At 36.0% G+C, this 13,843-nt stretch overlaps 1 protein-coding gene and 1 long non-coding RNA gene across 6 annotated transcripts in view; one reads left to right on the top strand and one right to left on the bottom strand.

Annotated features, from left to right (window-relative positions):
• Positions 1-13,843, top strand: part of LOC138178450 (titin) — a 76,981-nt gene that overhangs the window by 56,453 nt on the left and 6,685 nt on the right. For all 4 annotated transcript variants that reach the window (XM_069110525.1, XM_069110361.1, XM_069110448.1 and 1 more), the window contains 13 exons: positions 4,371-4,539; positions 4,614-4,659; positions 4,813-4,948; positions 5,621-5,777; positions 6,040-6,168; positions 6,653-7,000; positions 7,251-7,422; positions 7,919-8,072; positions 8,204-8,330; positions 8,736-8,936; positions 9,380-9,549; positions 9,662-10,600; positions 11,725-11,887. In XM_069110525.1, the coding sequence (XP_068966626.1) occupies positions 4,371-4,539; positions 4,614-4,659; positions 4,813-4,948; positions 5,621-5,777; positions 6,040-6,168; positions 6,653-7,000; positions 7,251-7,422; positions 7,919-8,072; positions 8,204-8,330; positions 8,736-8,936; positions 9,380-9,549; positions 9,662-10,600; positions 11,725-11,887 (2,911 nt within the window). The remainder of the gene's footprint in view (positions 1-4,370; positions 4,540-4,613; positions 4,660-4,812; positions 4,949-5,620; positions 5,778-6,039; positions 6,169-6,652; positions 7,001-7,250; positions 7,423-7,918; positions 8,073-8,203; positions 8,331-8,735; positions 8,937-9,379; positions 9,550-9,661; positions 10,601-11,724; positions 11,888-13,843) is intronic.
• On the bottom strand, positions 7,325-12,599 carry LOC138185128 (uncharacterized). 2 transcript variants are annotated; one of them, XR_011174542.1, is made up of 3 exons: positions 12,545-12,599; positions 12,123-12,480; positions 7,325-7,444 (listed from the first exon to the last, which is right to left on the bottom strand). It is a non-coding gene; the product is annotated as an uncharacterized LOC138185128 (long non-coding RNA). The 2 variants fall into 2 exon arrangements; XR_011174543.1 differs by having other exon boundaries at positions 12,123-12,305; positions 12,384-12,562.

Here is a 13,843-nt window from a genome sequence, read left to right as displayed (position 1 = left end):
TCCTGACGAAGCCGACTTTCTTCGTCGATGGATCGGTAGTGCAATAGCACAAGGCGGCAAAACAGTCGTCGCGTGTCTTTGGCGAACGAATAGCCACTCGTCCTCCTACAATTCCTCTGGATCGTAGCTTCTAAGATCGATAAGTGACATGGATATTTTTTATTTCGATCATTCTGAGTACTCGTTGAAAATCTCCTCTTCGTATCGCTGACTCTTTTATTTCGGATTTGGATATATTCGATGTGGAAATTCGGAACGTAAGCAGAAACACATCTTTTACACTTTTTATCATATACTTGTACTTTTTGTAGCGTTATCTATTAAAATTTTTCCACTGCATTTTTGTAACACTTTTTGAAAGCTCGAAGAATTAGAAAAATTACTTGTAAGAATCAGTATGTGCATGAATTTACTGTCTTACAAATGCATTCTTTTTAGAGCTAAAATATAAAAAATTCTTTCAAGAAATTTACGTAATTTTAGAATCTTTTTAATGATCAATAATCGAACCAATGTATATCTTTTATAGTTATTTCACAAAGCTTCGTTTTGGATCTTCGTACTAAATTCCAAGTTTAGTATTTGCGTAATGAATGTAGTGCTTGATAAGAATTACCTTGTCTTTCTAAAATGCGATTCATATTTATCAATTTTACTGTCGCGTTTCTACTTTTTGAAATATGATCAATTTTCTTCAGTACTTGACATCCAATTTACATAAATCTGTCAAGTCGTTTTTACGTAGTTTCCATCTAATACCTTTATTTTCTTTTCTACTTGAGACCGCATAAATCCATGAAACCATTCGTATAAATATTCGCACGGTCTTTACAAATGTTATTAGATTTTTTTCTTTGCTTGACACCTAATTTGCATAAATTTGTCATATTTAGTATCATCATTATTATATAATACCCTGATGAGAATATTATTGAAATATATAATAACATATCAAATATATAAATATATAAAACATTGAAAGAATAAAACAAACTTCTATTTAAATCTCACATCTTTGAAAAAAAATTGAATACTCGTAAAGATATAAATTTACACAAATATCTACACTATACTAATATTAACACGTTAATGTTAACATTAATATTAACACACAATATCTATGAAAATATCCTTCTCTAGTAATAATGTTACTCTTGTACTTCCTCCATTCGACGTCTAATTCCTATAAATCTGTCTTACTTGTTATCATTCTCATTCTCATCTAATGATAATACCTACTTTTCTTATTTTTATCGATAAAACTATCGTTCGACCCACGACCAATTTATTGAAATATCATCGAGGATCTAATCGGATTGTAAGATCTCAAAGCCGTGATCTCTGTGACGTGAGTCATCCATCGATCTCAGCGGAGCTCGTTAGGACATTCATCGAACTGGTCGACGCTTAAGCGCGAATGTCAGCGCCTGTTCGCCGTAATGTTGGCCGAGTCCGAGTTTCCTCTCTCGTTCTTTCGTCCCGTCGTCGATCGGAAGGACGCGACGCGTCGCGACTGCGAATGTGCACCGCCAAATACGTCCAAGTTTGTTTTCAGTGCAGCTGCAGCTGCTAAATGGGGATAAACGAGTCGCGATTTCGCGATAGGGATCGATGCTCGTTGATCAACAAATTCTGGATACCGTGAAAGATTATGTTTTCAACGTCACGATTCCTTTTTCCTTTATCGGGTGAACATATTAAATATACAAATATATTTAGTAAATAATATCTAATAATATTTTTATTTGCTAAATATATATATGAATATTGGCATCAAAATGGAAACTTAACGGCGAATGACATAAGTGCAAACAACTTCTTGAGGTTCGTTAAAAACGATTATATTCATTTTAATAAAAATATCATTGTCTAAAGTATGAATTAAGTATACTGTTAAAAAAGTTACAAATAATATCCCGTGAAGAATATTAATTTTCTGTCTGAGGTTTATCAAAAAAGTCTGTTTGTTTTTATCAGCTATTCAGTGAAAAATTCATTTTAATAAAAACATAGTCGAGAATTTATTTTTGTTTAAGTATAGAAGAATGTAAAAATAGTGATCAATTTATTACTTAAACATATTTTAAAAAACATTGAAAATAATACTCTAGGAAAATATTATCTCTAAATAAAAAAGCGTGGCTGATTAAAAATTATTCCACGAATTTCTAATATTAATAATACAGTTTTCTAAATATATTATTTGCGTATATCGTAGAGCAGCGTAGAAATAATACTCTATTAATCCATAAAACAAAAATATTCTCGGAAACTCGGAAAGTTTCTGCTCTCTATATGTCCAGCAGCAAACAGATTTCTTGTATGTCGACAATCTGTTTTACACGCGTAAATATAGATCTATATAAGATGACATTGCAAGAAGTCCTTGCAGTAGCCGGCTCTGCTTCGGTTTATGGCGCCTCTCTTCCGTAACGGGAAGTGTCGTCCGCATAAATTTCATCGTAGGCGAACCGCGACAGGTGAAAGACAGATGGGTCTCAGAAGGTCCATTATGTCACGATTCGAGTTCGAGCATTAGAAATACTGAAAACTTCATTTCGTGATGACAACCATGTTGCTGTAAATCAAAGTCAGTTTCGGTGTTCAGCATGTGACAAATTTTTTTACAAACATCGAAACCCGTGATACGTATTTCGAAGATTTATCATATTAAATGGAACTAGATGAGAACTTGATAAATAAAATTTATTAACGACAGAGAAAAGTATTCCGAGGTATATTAGAGATGTCAGGTCCGGAACAATTAAATGCAACTTAAAGCGCGTTGAAACGCTGGATGTTCAGATTGGTTCGGTCGAAAAAGGAAACAATCGAGTCTTTCTTTTTCAACGACCTTAATTTTCGAGGGTTTAAGAAGGGCGTGTCTGGCGAAGAGACGCGCAATTAGTAATGAAAAAACGGTAATATGCGTTGGCACTCGTGTCATACGAGCAACGAGATCAGTCTCGAACGATCTGTTCAACTTTCGCTCCCTATATGGACTAGAGCCCCGACGAAGACGTTTCCCATCTTACTTTTATCAACTGCCCTTCCTTCTCTTTCTACCTGACTTTGCCTCTATGTATCTAGAACATTTTTTTCAACTGGATTTTAACCCCGGATTCGTCAAGCTGCCAAATTTATGAAGAATTTCTGTTATCGAAAAATAGACACAACGCCGTAAGAAATATTAAAAGCTTTGCAAATGCAGCAAAAGATTTATAAAACAGAAGATTATGTAGAGAAACAATGAAAATAATAATTTCTTCCTCAGAAACCACAGAAAGAATAAAACGTCGTAAAAATATTGCAAATTTTCCGAACCTGTAGCGAAATACTTATAAATTTGTTGATTTTGTAAACAATCGACAAAAATAATGGATAAATAATGGTTTAGCATTCGATCACAAGGGGTGACCTCAATGTGGGCGTAAGTGACGGAAATGTCGGTATTCAGGTCGAGGTTGTACTTCGAGGTTGTACTTCGAGGTTGTACTTCGAGATCAGCTCTCATTAACAGGGTAAAGTTCCTTTGGAGTTAAAACTTCGTGGCGTTTCTCTTTTCTTCTTCTATGGCTCTTCCAGCACGAGTTTGCGTTGGATATTTATACACGCACTCAGATTACGTGTTATCGAAGTCAGCAATAAAAGTTGCGTTTAGTAGCGTGAGATTTCAGAGTGCGTGTGGATAAGAGCAACGAATACATATTCAAGTTCTTGATGGCGCTATTCAAATGCACTCGAACGTAAAGAAAATATCAGAACGTTATTTAGCCATCTAATCCGTTTACTGTAAACGTTGCTTCGTTTGTGAGGAAGAAATTAATATTTTTACATAGACTGATCAATTTGTGATTCGTTGTGAACCTGGTGAAGAAATACATAATAGACACGGTTCATACAACTTGAGTTTCTATCCTATCTATGATCTCCATCTATGATACAAATAAGAGCAGTTCGCGTTCAGATAAGTAGATTCAGTCGGCAACAATCAGACACTGAACTTTCGCTCTATTAAATGGGGCTCTACTGTATTTCAAATTCCCTGTTCTACATTCTCCAGCGAATCACTAAATTATTCAGACTTAATCGAGAATGTAAGAAAAATTTGTGAAATATTTAGAACTTTTCAATACCATGTAACAAGGACATTTTAATATTTTTCATTTAGAAATGCACGGTTAATTTTTTAGGATTTTGTTACCTGAAAATCTCAACTATATAAAAAGTTCTTTATGTTATCTTATTATACTTCATACATTTTTGTCAAATTCTCAATTGTATCAATAATTTCGTGAGCCACTCTGTGTTTCCAACTTCTTCAACGTTTCTCAATTTATATTTTATTTCCAATTTTCATTCTTTTGCAGCCTGATTACTACAGGGACGCAGCCCACTTCCGGCTGGTCGGCGAAGGACCTCAGTATCGGCTGGAGATACCGTACGCGAAACTCGACTTTACGGGAACGTATTCCGTAATAGCGCGGAACTGCCATGGGGAGGCCAAAGCCGTGATTTCTTTGCAGATCTACGCGAAAGGTAACGTTTAGCATTCGAAAGAAGCATGGACGATTTGCTTAGACGAAAGGATAATACATGTATCATGCTTTCAGGTCAAGGCAAAGAGGAGAAAATGAAGAAATCAGGGGTCACACACGGGTAAGTGGTACATAACTAGATTACTGCGTAGATAAATCCTGTTACATGACGCGACACGTGGCAAGTTCCGCCACGTTTTATGAAACAACGGCTAATATTGACTAATATCTCGATCGTATTTACTAAATGACGCTTGTGAATTTTAATTGGCAGAAAGGTGCTGACTTTGCCCATAGTTACGAGGGAGCTGCGAGATCTGAGATGCTGCGACGGCGATGCTGTTACCCTTGAATGCAAAGTACACGCTACTCCCGAGGCGCCATTGGTGCGTTGGGAACGTGGGGGAAAGGTAAATATTAATTGCTAACTAAAAAACATTTTCATATCTGGTTATGAAATTCACCGAATGGTATAATGTAAAACGAAAATTAAACTCTATAATACATATATATAAATGTAGTATAATATAGTATAATAATTAAATCTTCATATACATGCGTATTTTTATGGATATTTTTATGCAATTCAAGAAATAGAATCTAAATAAAAATTTATGTCATCGTGTAAATTTGAAATTCATATAATTTTACTTTAAAGATACATTTTGTATGTTTTCATATATATTATACTATACACTCTGTACATTTTTGTATATTTGAATTTCCCATAATTGCATAAGCATTTGCAGTCTAATAATAACTTTCCGTATACCACATTATACCATTATACATATACGAAATTGGAGATATTCTATGTATCATATTATGTCATTCCATACGAATTCAGAAATATTCTATATATTCCATATATTGTTATTCCCTGTATTAGAATTATATAGCCCATCCGAGATATTGTATTATATATGTGTTAATATCCCATTATACTGTATGAACTAATACTATAATAATAATAATAATATTAAAATTCATATATACAGAAAAATAAAGAAACTGCGAGTTCATATAAGATTATATCGTCTCTGTAATGATAATTCTTACTTGCTTGTAATATGCACATTCAGATTCTACAAATGGGTGGCGATTTCTCCGCTGACTTTGATGGAGAAACCGCTCGTCTGTGCATCCAACATGTTTATCCGGAAGACGAGGGCGAATATACATGCGTGGCATATAACGACCTTGGAAAAGCATTCACGTCAGCCTGCCTAATAGTGGATGGTAATTTCGTGTTTAATTCACGATCGTTTAATAAGGCAATATGGAAACGTCAAGTGATACAAATACGTGAAACCTTCGGTTTAAGTGTTATTCAATTACCACTGTATCTGCAAAGTAAATCGTGTCTCGAGTACAGCCAGATTCTGATTTTATTGAAGTTTCTCGCGATAAGAAACACGTTTGCTACCTACGTTCTTGAAATATGTGTCAGAAATATGGAAAGCTGCCTGTTTGTAAGTCATTTTGTTTAAATACGTTTCAGTGCCTGAAGGGAAAGAGAATGTTTTGAGCCAAAGATTGACGAGGCCCGCAGGACTTCTATCGGCCGGATCGACGCCGAGATCGACGCCACGCTCAACACCGATCAGGAGTTTGTCTCCTGCAGTTTCGCGTAAGCGTAAAAAGAATAGATTATTGTTTTATTATATTAGTAATTTATTATCTATACTTAACTTTAACTTTCGGAAAGATTTAACTCGTAATTGGTAAAATGAAGTGTGTCAGACTCCCACAATTTTTATTTTCATGATAACTTGTCGAGTGTTGTACACACAAGTACGTATAATTTAACTAAAACAGTTACATAAGGGTAGTTTAAATAAAGTAATAACTATAATCCCCCATAATACTAACCTTTTTTTATTATTTTATGTATCCATGTTTGTCCTTTCAATTATTTATTCTCATCGTAGCAATTACGGGTTAATTTAATTTCCATAAATATATCTGACCTAATAACAAAATTTACGTCGACTCAATTAAACGATGGTGACCAAACTCTTGCGTTGAATGTTGAAAAAGAAAAGGTTTACGTCGCTTGTACCAATCAACTTTTTAAATTGGAAGAGAAATGTGACAAAATGGAACAATTACAGATGGTCGAGAATTAAGGTCTCCGCAGCTTCTTCCACGAAGTAGGTCGATGTCAAGACGGCCAAAGATCAGTCCACCGAAATTTTACGCAGTTCCGCACAATCGCGTGGTCGAGGAAGGGGAAACCGTGCGATTCCAATGTGCTGTAGTTGGCCACCCGTCACCATGGGTGAAATGGGACAAAAATGGCATAATTGTCACGCCGACCGCTAGAATCTCGATAAAGGAAAGAGACGACGTAAAGATATTGGAAATCGTCGAAGTGACCCAAGAAGACGCAGGACTGTACAGAGTGATCGTGGAGAATGATTATGGTCGTATCGAGGCCAGTGCCCGCCTGGAAATAATTAGTATGTAAATTGAGATTATACTTTATCGTATTCATTAAATTACGGTAAATTTGCTGATATGGCATTATCAGATAAATTGGCAATTTTCTATTCAAATATATCGTAACTACATAGTCACGTAATTATGATGTGTATACGTTAATTTAAATTACAAGAAAAATTGGCATTTCCTTTTTACACAAACATTCGAAAAACTGAATGGGATTACCTGTTATTTCATTCTTACAATTTTGATAATTTGTTCAAAAAGATCGTCAATTACTTGGGTCGGTTGCCAGAACAATCAGAACTAGGAGCGCATCGCCTAGAACGTATCCATCTTTTAGCCGAAGCCTCTTAGACACAACTAGCAGAATAAACGGAAGATTATATCTTGATTGCGGTATTAGAGGAACGCCTAGTCTAACACCAACGTGGTTCAGGTAAAACAAAGAAAGTTCCCTTCTGAAACATTATTACATAATCATTTTTATGAAAGACTTCCCAATACACAATTATGTTTGAACAATCGCCATTTCTTTACACGTATAGACTTTTTGACTTTTTTTCTATGATTTATCTATTTCTGATTCGTTTAGATTTAGAGATGCATTTTAGTTTTTCACGCGTGTTTCATGTAACAAATAACGTAGTCATAAATCTCGGAGTGTCTAAAAGGTCTTACGACGATGGCCGAACACCTAACGATTTCTGCATCGAGCTCGAATCCTGTAGAACTTTTCACAGAATTTATTACGCTTTACCTATGTAGAATAAGACTTCCTTTGTTCCTATTTCAAAAAGAGGAAGAGAGAAAGCTTTAAAGAGTTTCATAGTTCATAGCATAGTTCGTGGCATAGTTTCCATGTTGCGTTTACGTATCTAGTTTATAATCACAATTTATTCAAAGCATAAAGTATCAAAGGATCAAATTTCTAGGAATGGACGCCCGTTGGAACGATCGATTCGAGTAAAAAGGTACTTCGACGGGACAACTGCGAAAGTCGAAATTTTGAAAGTGAAAGCGAGCGACGCGGGTGAGTACACCTGCGTGGCAACGAACGTCCTTGGTTCTACAAAGAATTCTTGCCAGGTAAATAATCTTAGACGTATGCTAACCACGTGGCATAGACATATGCTTCTGCATTCTATTCGTTTCTCAACGCGACATTACCGTCTTGCAATGGGAAATAATTATTTTCGTAATTGTTTCTTCGATAACAGGTGACCGTTCTTGATTCTCATAATCCGTCTACGTGCGACAAAGATCCGCCGAAATTCTTACAGTCTCTTCCAGAAGAATCGATCGTCATGGAAGGTCACTGTTACGAACTACAGACGAGACTTGCGGGTATAGTAAACATAAAAATATGTATAATTTTTGTATAATTTTTGGCGCTTTCGATCTTTTGTTACGAGCTTCTCCTGAAGCCAAACTAAGTAAGTCCATTTGTTTGTAAATTTCTTTTCATTTCCTGACTGCACATGATTAACGCTCAATTTCTCAAAAAAAAAGAATTATTTGTTTCTATAAGTTTATTTATCGCTAGGAGATATCGTAAATAATCGTAAACTCCAACCTAAATTAGTATCGTAAGTTTTCTCTATTTCTCAATTTATGGAGCCGATCAGTGCCACTTCTGAGCAACTACATCTCCCGTGAATTCTTTCGACTTTTAAGGGATGAAATCAATTGCGTCAATTAATATAAATGGTTGATTATATAATTCAACGAGCATTAAATCATGTTTTTCAGGTACACCGCCTTTTTCGGTGACTTGGTTAAAGGATGGTCGTGAGATACCTGACAACGATTACCATAAATACGTCATATATGGTGACGGTGGCGTCGCACTAAGATTATCCAATGTTTGTCCACAAGATGCTGGCGAGTATACTTGCCTCGTTCGCAATAATTTCGGAGAGGTGTCTAGCAACGGCCTGTTTGCTGTTCAAGGTACATTTTTATCAATAAAATTTATTTTTAGAAAAATTTTAATCTTCCACACTTACAGACAAGATATCTTAAGACTATACCGTGAATTTTTGTCCAAATTTATATTTTTGAGAAGATATTTAAAAAAGTAAAATTTCGTTTGAAAATTGTTTTACCTATCAAGTATACAAAGCACTATACTTTGGATGTTTTACATATTTTTTCATATTATGCGTAGTCTGCGTAATTTTACACTTCCAAATTTCCTATAAACAGATAAAATGACGCGATGTAATTCATGCAATACTTTAGACCCATGTCTCGTGCTTTTCATTAATCTTTTCATATTTAACATTTGATATTCCTTTGATACTTTTCTATACGTTTCCTTTAAAGTTTCACCTATGTAACAACTTACAATCTCGATACGAAGGTGTTAAAAAATATTTTACTTTGTGCACAAGATTACAAAGGTATTCCGAAATTGGCGCCGCAGTTCACGAAAACACCTGTGTCGGTCATTACACCAAAAGGTGAGACTGCCTGTTTCTGTGCTCGGGTGCAATGTGGAAAACCCATGGAAATCACGTGGACGATCAATGGAAAGGACATCAGAGAAAATTCAAGGTGCAAGGTGCGTCAACTCGTCTAATTTAAAAAACTTCGTTTATCAGTTTTTTAATTTGTTAATTTCATTCGCTATTAATTTCTCGTTTATAATATCATATTTCTGGTTTTACATTTAGGTTGAAAGAGACGATAACGTTAGCATTCTTAGGATACACGATGTACAACCGCGAGATATCGGAGAGATTCGATGCACCGCATCCGTGACTGGTAAAGGACCGTCGATTAGTTGCACAGCAGAACTACGATTGCAGCGAACGGTACAGAATTTCGAAGAATCGAGACGCCACGATACGCTGGAAATTAACAACGAAAAGCCACCAAAAGCTGTTAATTGTAGCCGTAACAATTCTCTGCGAAAGACAAGAAGAGACGTTCTCTCTTCCCCTCGAAATCAATTACACGAGTCTCCTATGCGAATTAGATCATCCTCGTTGCCTCTCAGATCTACTTCAAGTCCTAAACAACTGTCTCCTGCACCCGCGAGGAAGAATATTCTTCAAAATCCGTTACTCGATACCAGGAAAACACTGGCGACCAACAAAACGAATAAAAGGATAGTTCGCGGCTCGAAAAAGTTGGAACGTAAAGTTACTCAACAAGTGCGCTACAAATCGAGTGAACACAGGATTTCGTCGTCTTCAGACGAGGAACAAACAAGGGATATTTGTAAAGAAAAATCTTCTGAAGTACCGAACGAAAAGATATCAAAATTAGTTGAAAACAAAGAAGAATGTATAACGAGTTCGACAGAGGTTTCTGATCCGTGTAAGACTGGTAACAATGCGAAACAAATTCAAGATAACTATAATAAACACGATAATACACCTATAATATGCATGGAAAGCGCTCTGCAAGAGTTGGAGGAGGATTCGATTGTAAAGAAGGAAGAAATCGTGACGAAAGAGGAGGAGAAAGTTACTATTAGGTCGGAGGAATTCGTGGCTGCCAGTATCGTAAAGGTACCGGCTGACGTCACAGTTTTCCGAGGAAACAGAGTAGTCCTCAGGGTCACGTATCGAGGTCATCCGGAACCAGTCGTCAAGTGGCTTCGAGCAGTGAGTATCATTTATATCTTCCGTCAGATTCTCCCGTCAAAACGTCAAACTTTGTTTAATGTAGTTCGAGAACAAAATACAAGAAGTTTTTTGTCCTCCGTGTGATTAAAGACGCTACTGTTGCGAAACAAGAGAATCTCTGTTCGTGCGATATCGTTCGTCAATTAAGTGAAATCAGTATATTGTGACTCCCGGAACGAAGTATTCGGACACTAATGCGAAAGAATTTGAACAGCATGTTATAAAGATCTTTCATGAGTGTATCAAGTGTGGTATATACGAAAAATTTTGAAATTTTATTGGTATTGAAATGAGATACGACTGAGATATATTCGTCAAGTTTGATTGATTGATTGCAAACGTAAATTCACAGAACTCGCAAAAGCATATAAACTATCGATGATGTTATATTGTTATCGATATTATATTAATAAATTTCAATGTATCTAGCGAGATAACGTTGATTATTCGTTAATTATATGCTCAGAGGCAAATATTCTACGAAATTTATGTTGAATATATAGTCATGTGTATAGGATAAACATGATTATGATAGTCTTATCTCATTATTAGACTTTGGACACACAGTGTTTTCATACATTAACGGGAATATTATTAAATGTGCTAGAAATGCACATACAATAAAAAAAATATACGACACATTTAAAACAAAGTATTTGTTACGACGTCAAGAAGATAACAAAATTTCTATTTAGTCTTTGTTTCTTTACTTGTGCATAAAAGTTTGAATTTCCGCAACTGATTACAATACTGATTACAATAAAGTTTCGCTATATCTACGCAAATTTTCTGTAGTAGACATCCGAATACTTCCATGAGTCACTATATATTCAAAACACGATATTAATATCAAGCTCAAATTTACCTTAACAAGGCCTAATTGTACGTTAATAAAAATTGCATCTTCAATGCCGTATTTAACTTCGTGTAATCATGTACAATCGCTTGCTGTTATGTAGATATAGTAACTTACGAATTCATATATAGTAATGTCATAGTTATATAGATACATGGGAATCGTTCGTAAGCACCTATCAGTCAGTTGTAATCGTCCATCTCTGGTCGCGTTCAATCAAGCGCTTAATCGAGAATTTTGATTAAAGGGTCGAGAGTTGACTGCAAACAAAAAGACTGCTATTACCTACGGCGGTGGAGTGTCTTGCTTAATATCGGACGATGTGACCGCTGACAATGCCGGGAAATACGAAGTATCCGTGGAAAATAAACTGGGAAAGGACCGACGGTGTTTCAGCGTTGCTGTTGAAGGTACGTACGTGACAAAGAAATATTAACACTTTACCGACCACCAATAGCCGATTTATCGGTTTTTCGTCTCCGCCGCTTACCGACCGATAGCCTATTAATCGGCTTTTTGTCGCCGACAATCTTTCTCATTATTTGAGCAGTAATTTGTTATTTAGTGCTAAGGTACCTTGCTCAGTTGTGTCAGTTGCGTTGCTTTGTAAGTTCGCATAGTTTTATGCCAATTTGAAAAACTTACCGTTCGCGATGAACGAAAAGAATGGTATTGGAGAGTCTAAACCGGAACAGAGCTGGCGCCAGGGAGAATCTGCGCCTAAGCTGCCGGTCGGACGTGCGTATACTGTTGAACCGCTCGCGGTCAGTAAAGTGTTAAAATTGACCAACGAACATTGTTACCTATGTACGAACGATGAGATACAAGCTGTTGTAAAAAAAATTACGTTAGCATTACGTAAATGTAGCCTCAAATAGAGATGGAACACTTGTTCAAATTACGTACATAGACAAGAGCCACAAACACTAGAAGACGATTTGTATTTACAAAGCTTTGAAGCGAGCGGTGTTACATCACTCGTTTAAATTCCCGATATCTTATACTGCAATAAACGCTCGTTAATATGTGTGCGCATAGCATAAAAGTAAGTATACGACAATACGAACCAGTGTTTTCGTTTGCGAACTCTATGAAACTAAGAATAGTTTATGCTATCAGCACTAGTAAGAGCAAGAAATCCTAACCTGTCCACTAGATAGAAGGAAATAGTTACTTCTTCGGAGCGAGTGCATTAAGCGGAAACGTTTTTACCGACGCGATCAAACTGCTGTAGAACATTGCTAATTAATACGTGAAAGTACGTGACTCAGTGAGACAAAAATTTAGAAAATTCATCGAAGTATGAGAAATCGTAGAAATCTTCGACTGAATTAACTTAATTATACTAAAACAGTTATCTCGACTAATTTCAGAGTTTGTCTCTTGCGAAAGTGTTAAAAATTCATAAAAGTTTAAGCAGACAAGTAATCCTAGAATCACTGCACAGAATTGACTATTTCCACTGATTTCCGAACCTGTTCCATTTCTTGAAAAAATATACGAATGCAGAAACAGAAGGCGAGGAATCTTAAGAAATTTCGATTAAATTTAATTAATTATCTCCATCAATTTCCAAGCTTACCATGTTTCATAGACATGAAAGAGACAAATAATTCTCTGATCTTTTTTATTTTTCACTAAGTTAGAAGACTATAGCGTTCTTTAGGAAACACGTAAAATCGATAGAAGTAAAAAAGACGAGAAGTCGTAAGAACTTTCGACTGAATTAAATCAACGATTTCGATTAATTTCTATCGCATTTCCTGGTGTCTTCAAACGCAATTTAGAACGAAACATCCATTGTTCCACGTGCGTAAGCGCGTGTCACACGGTCCAGTTCCGCTTCTTATGTACAAGGCAGACGACAGTCTCACGTGACGTGTCGCGCAATAATTCCTTCTTCCCTCGTTTCTTCTTCCATCCCCACCATTTGCTTCGTCTACTCTTCCTCTTTCCTTGAGATCACGATGAAACGAACCAGTGCTGAAAAAGTGCGTGCGCGTCATGGCAGCGTTGTGCAAGACGAGAGTTGTGTAGAATAATTCGCGACGCCGAGAACATAAAGAAATTTTTCACGTCACACTTTCGCCGAATATTTTAAACAATTTCCAAAATTTGTTAACAGTGTTTTCTTTGTCGAGTGATCGCGAGGAAAAGGACGACACTCGAAGAGCAATGGGTAATGGCGAATTACTTACTACTAATTGTCAAGCGAGTGAACGTATTGCAAAATGTTGTATGAAATTGTCATAATAAACGAGTGTCAGTGCATGTAGTGTAAAGACGACACTTTAAAGCGTGCAACTTTGTTGTAAAGTTCTTTCATAAATCTTGTGAAAACGAATAATTCATGTTTACAAAGTACA

This window comes from Bombus flavifrons, chromosome 1 (assembly GCF_040668555.2).
Source record: "Bombus flavifrons isolate JBK064 chromosome 1, iyBomFlav1_principal, whole genome shotgun sequence".
In the NCBI taxonomy this organism is placed as follows: domain Eukaryota; kingdom Metazoa; phylum Arthropoda; class Insecta; order Hymenoptera; family Apidae; genus Bombus; species Bombus flavifrons.
The sequence above is the reverse complement of the archived record's forward strand: the minus strand, read 5'-3'. Positions and strand labels throughout refer to the sequence as shown.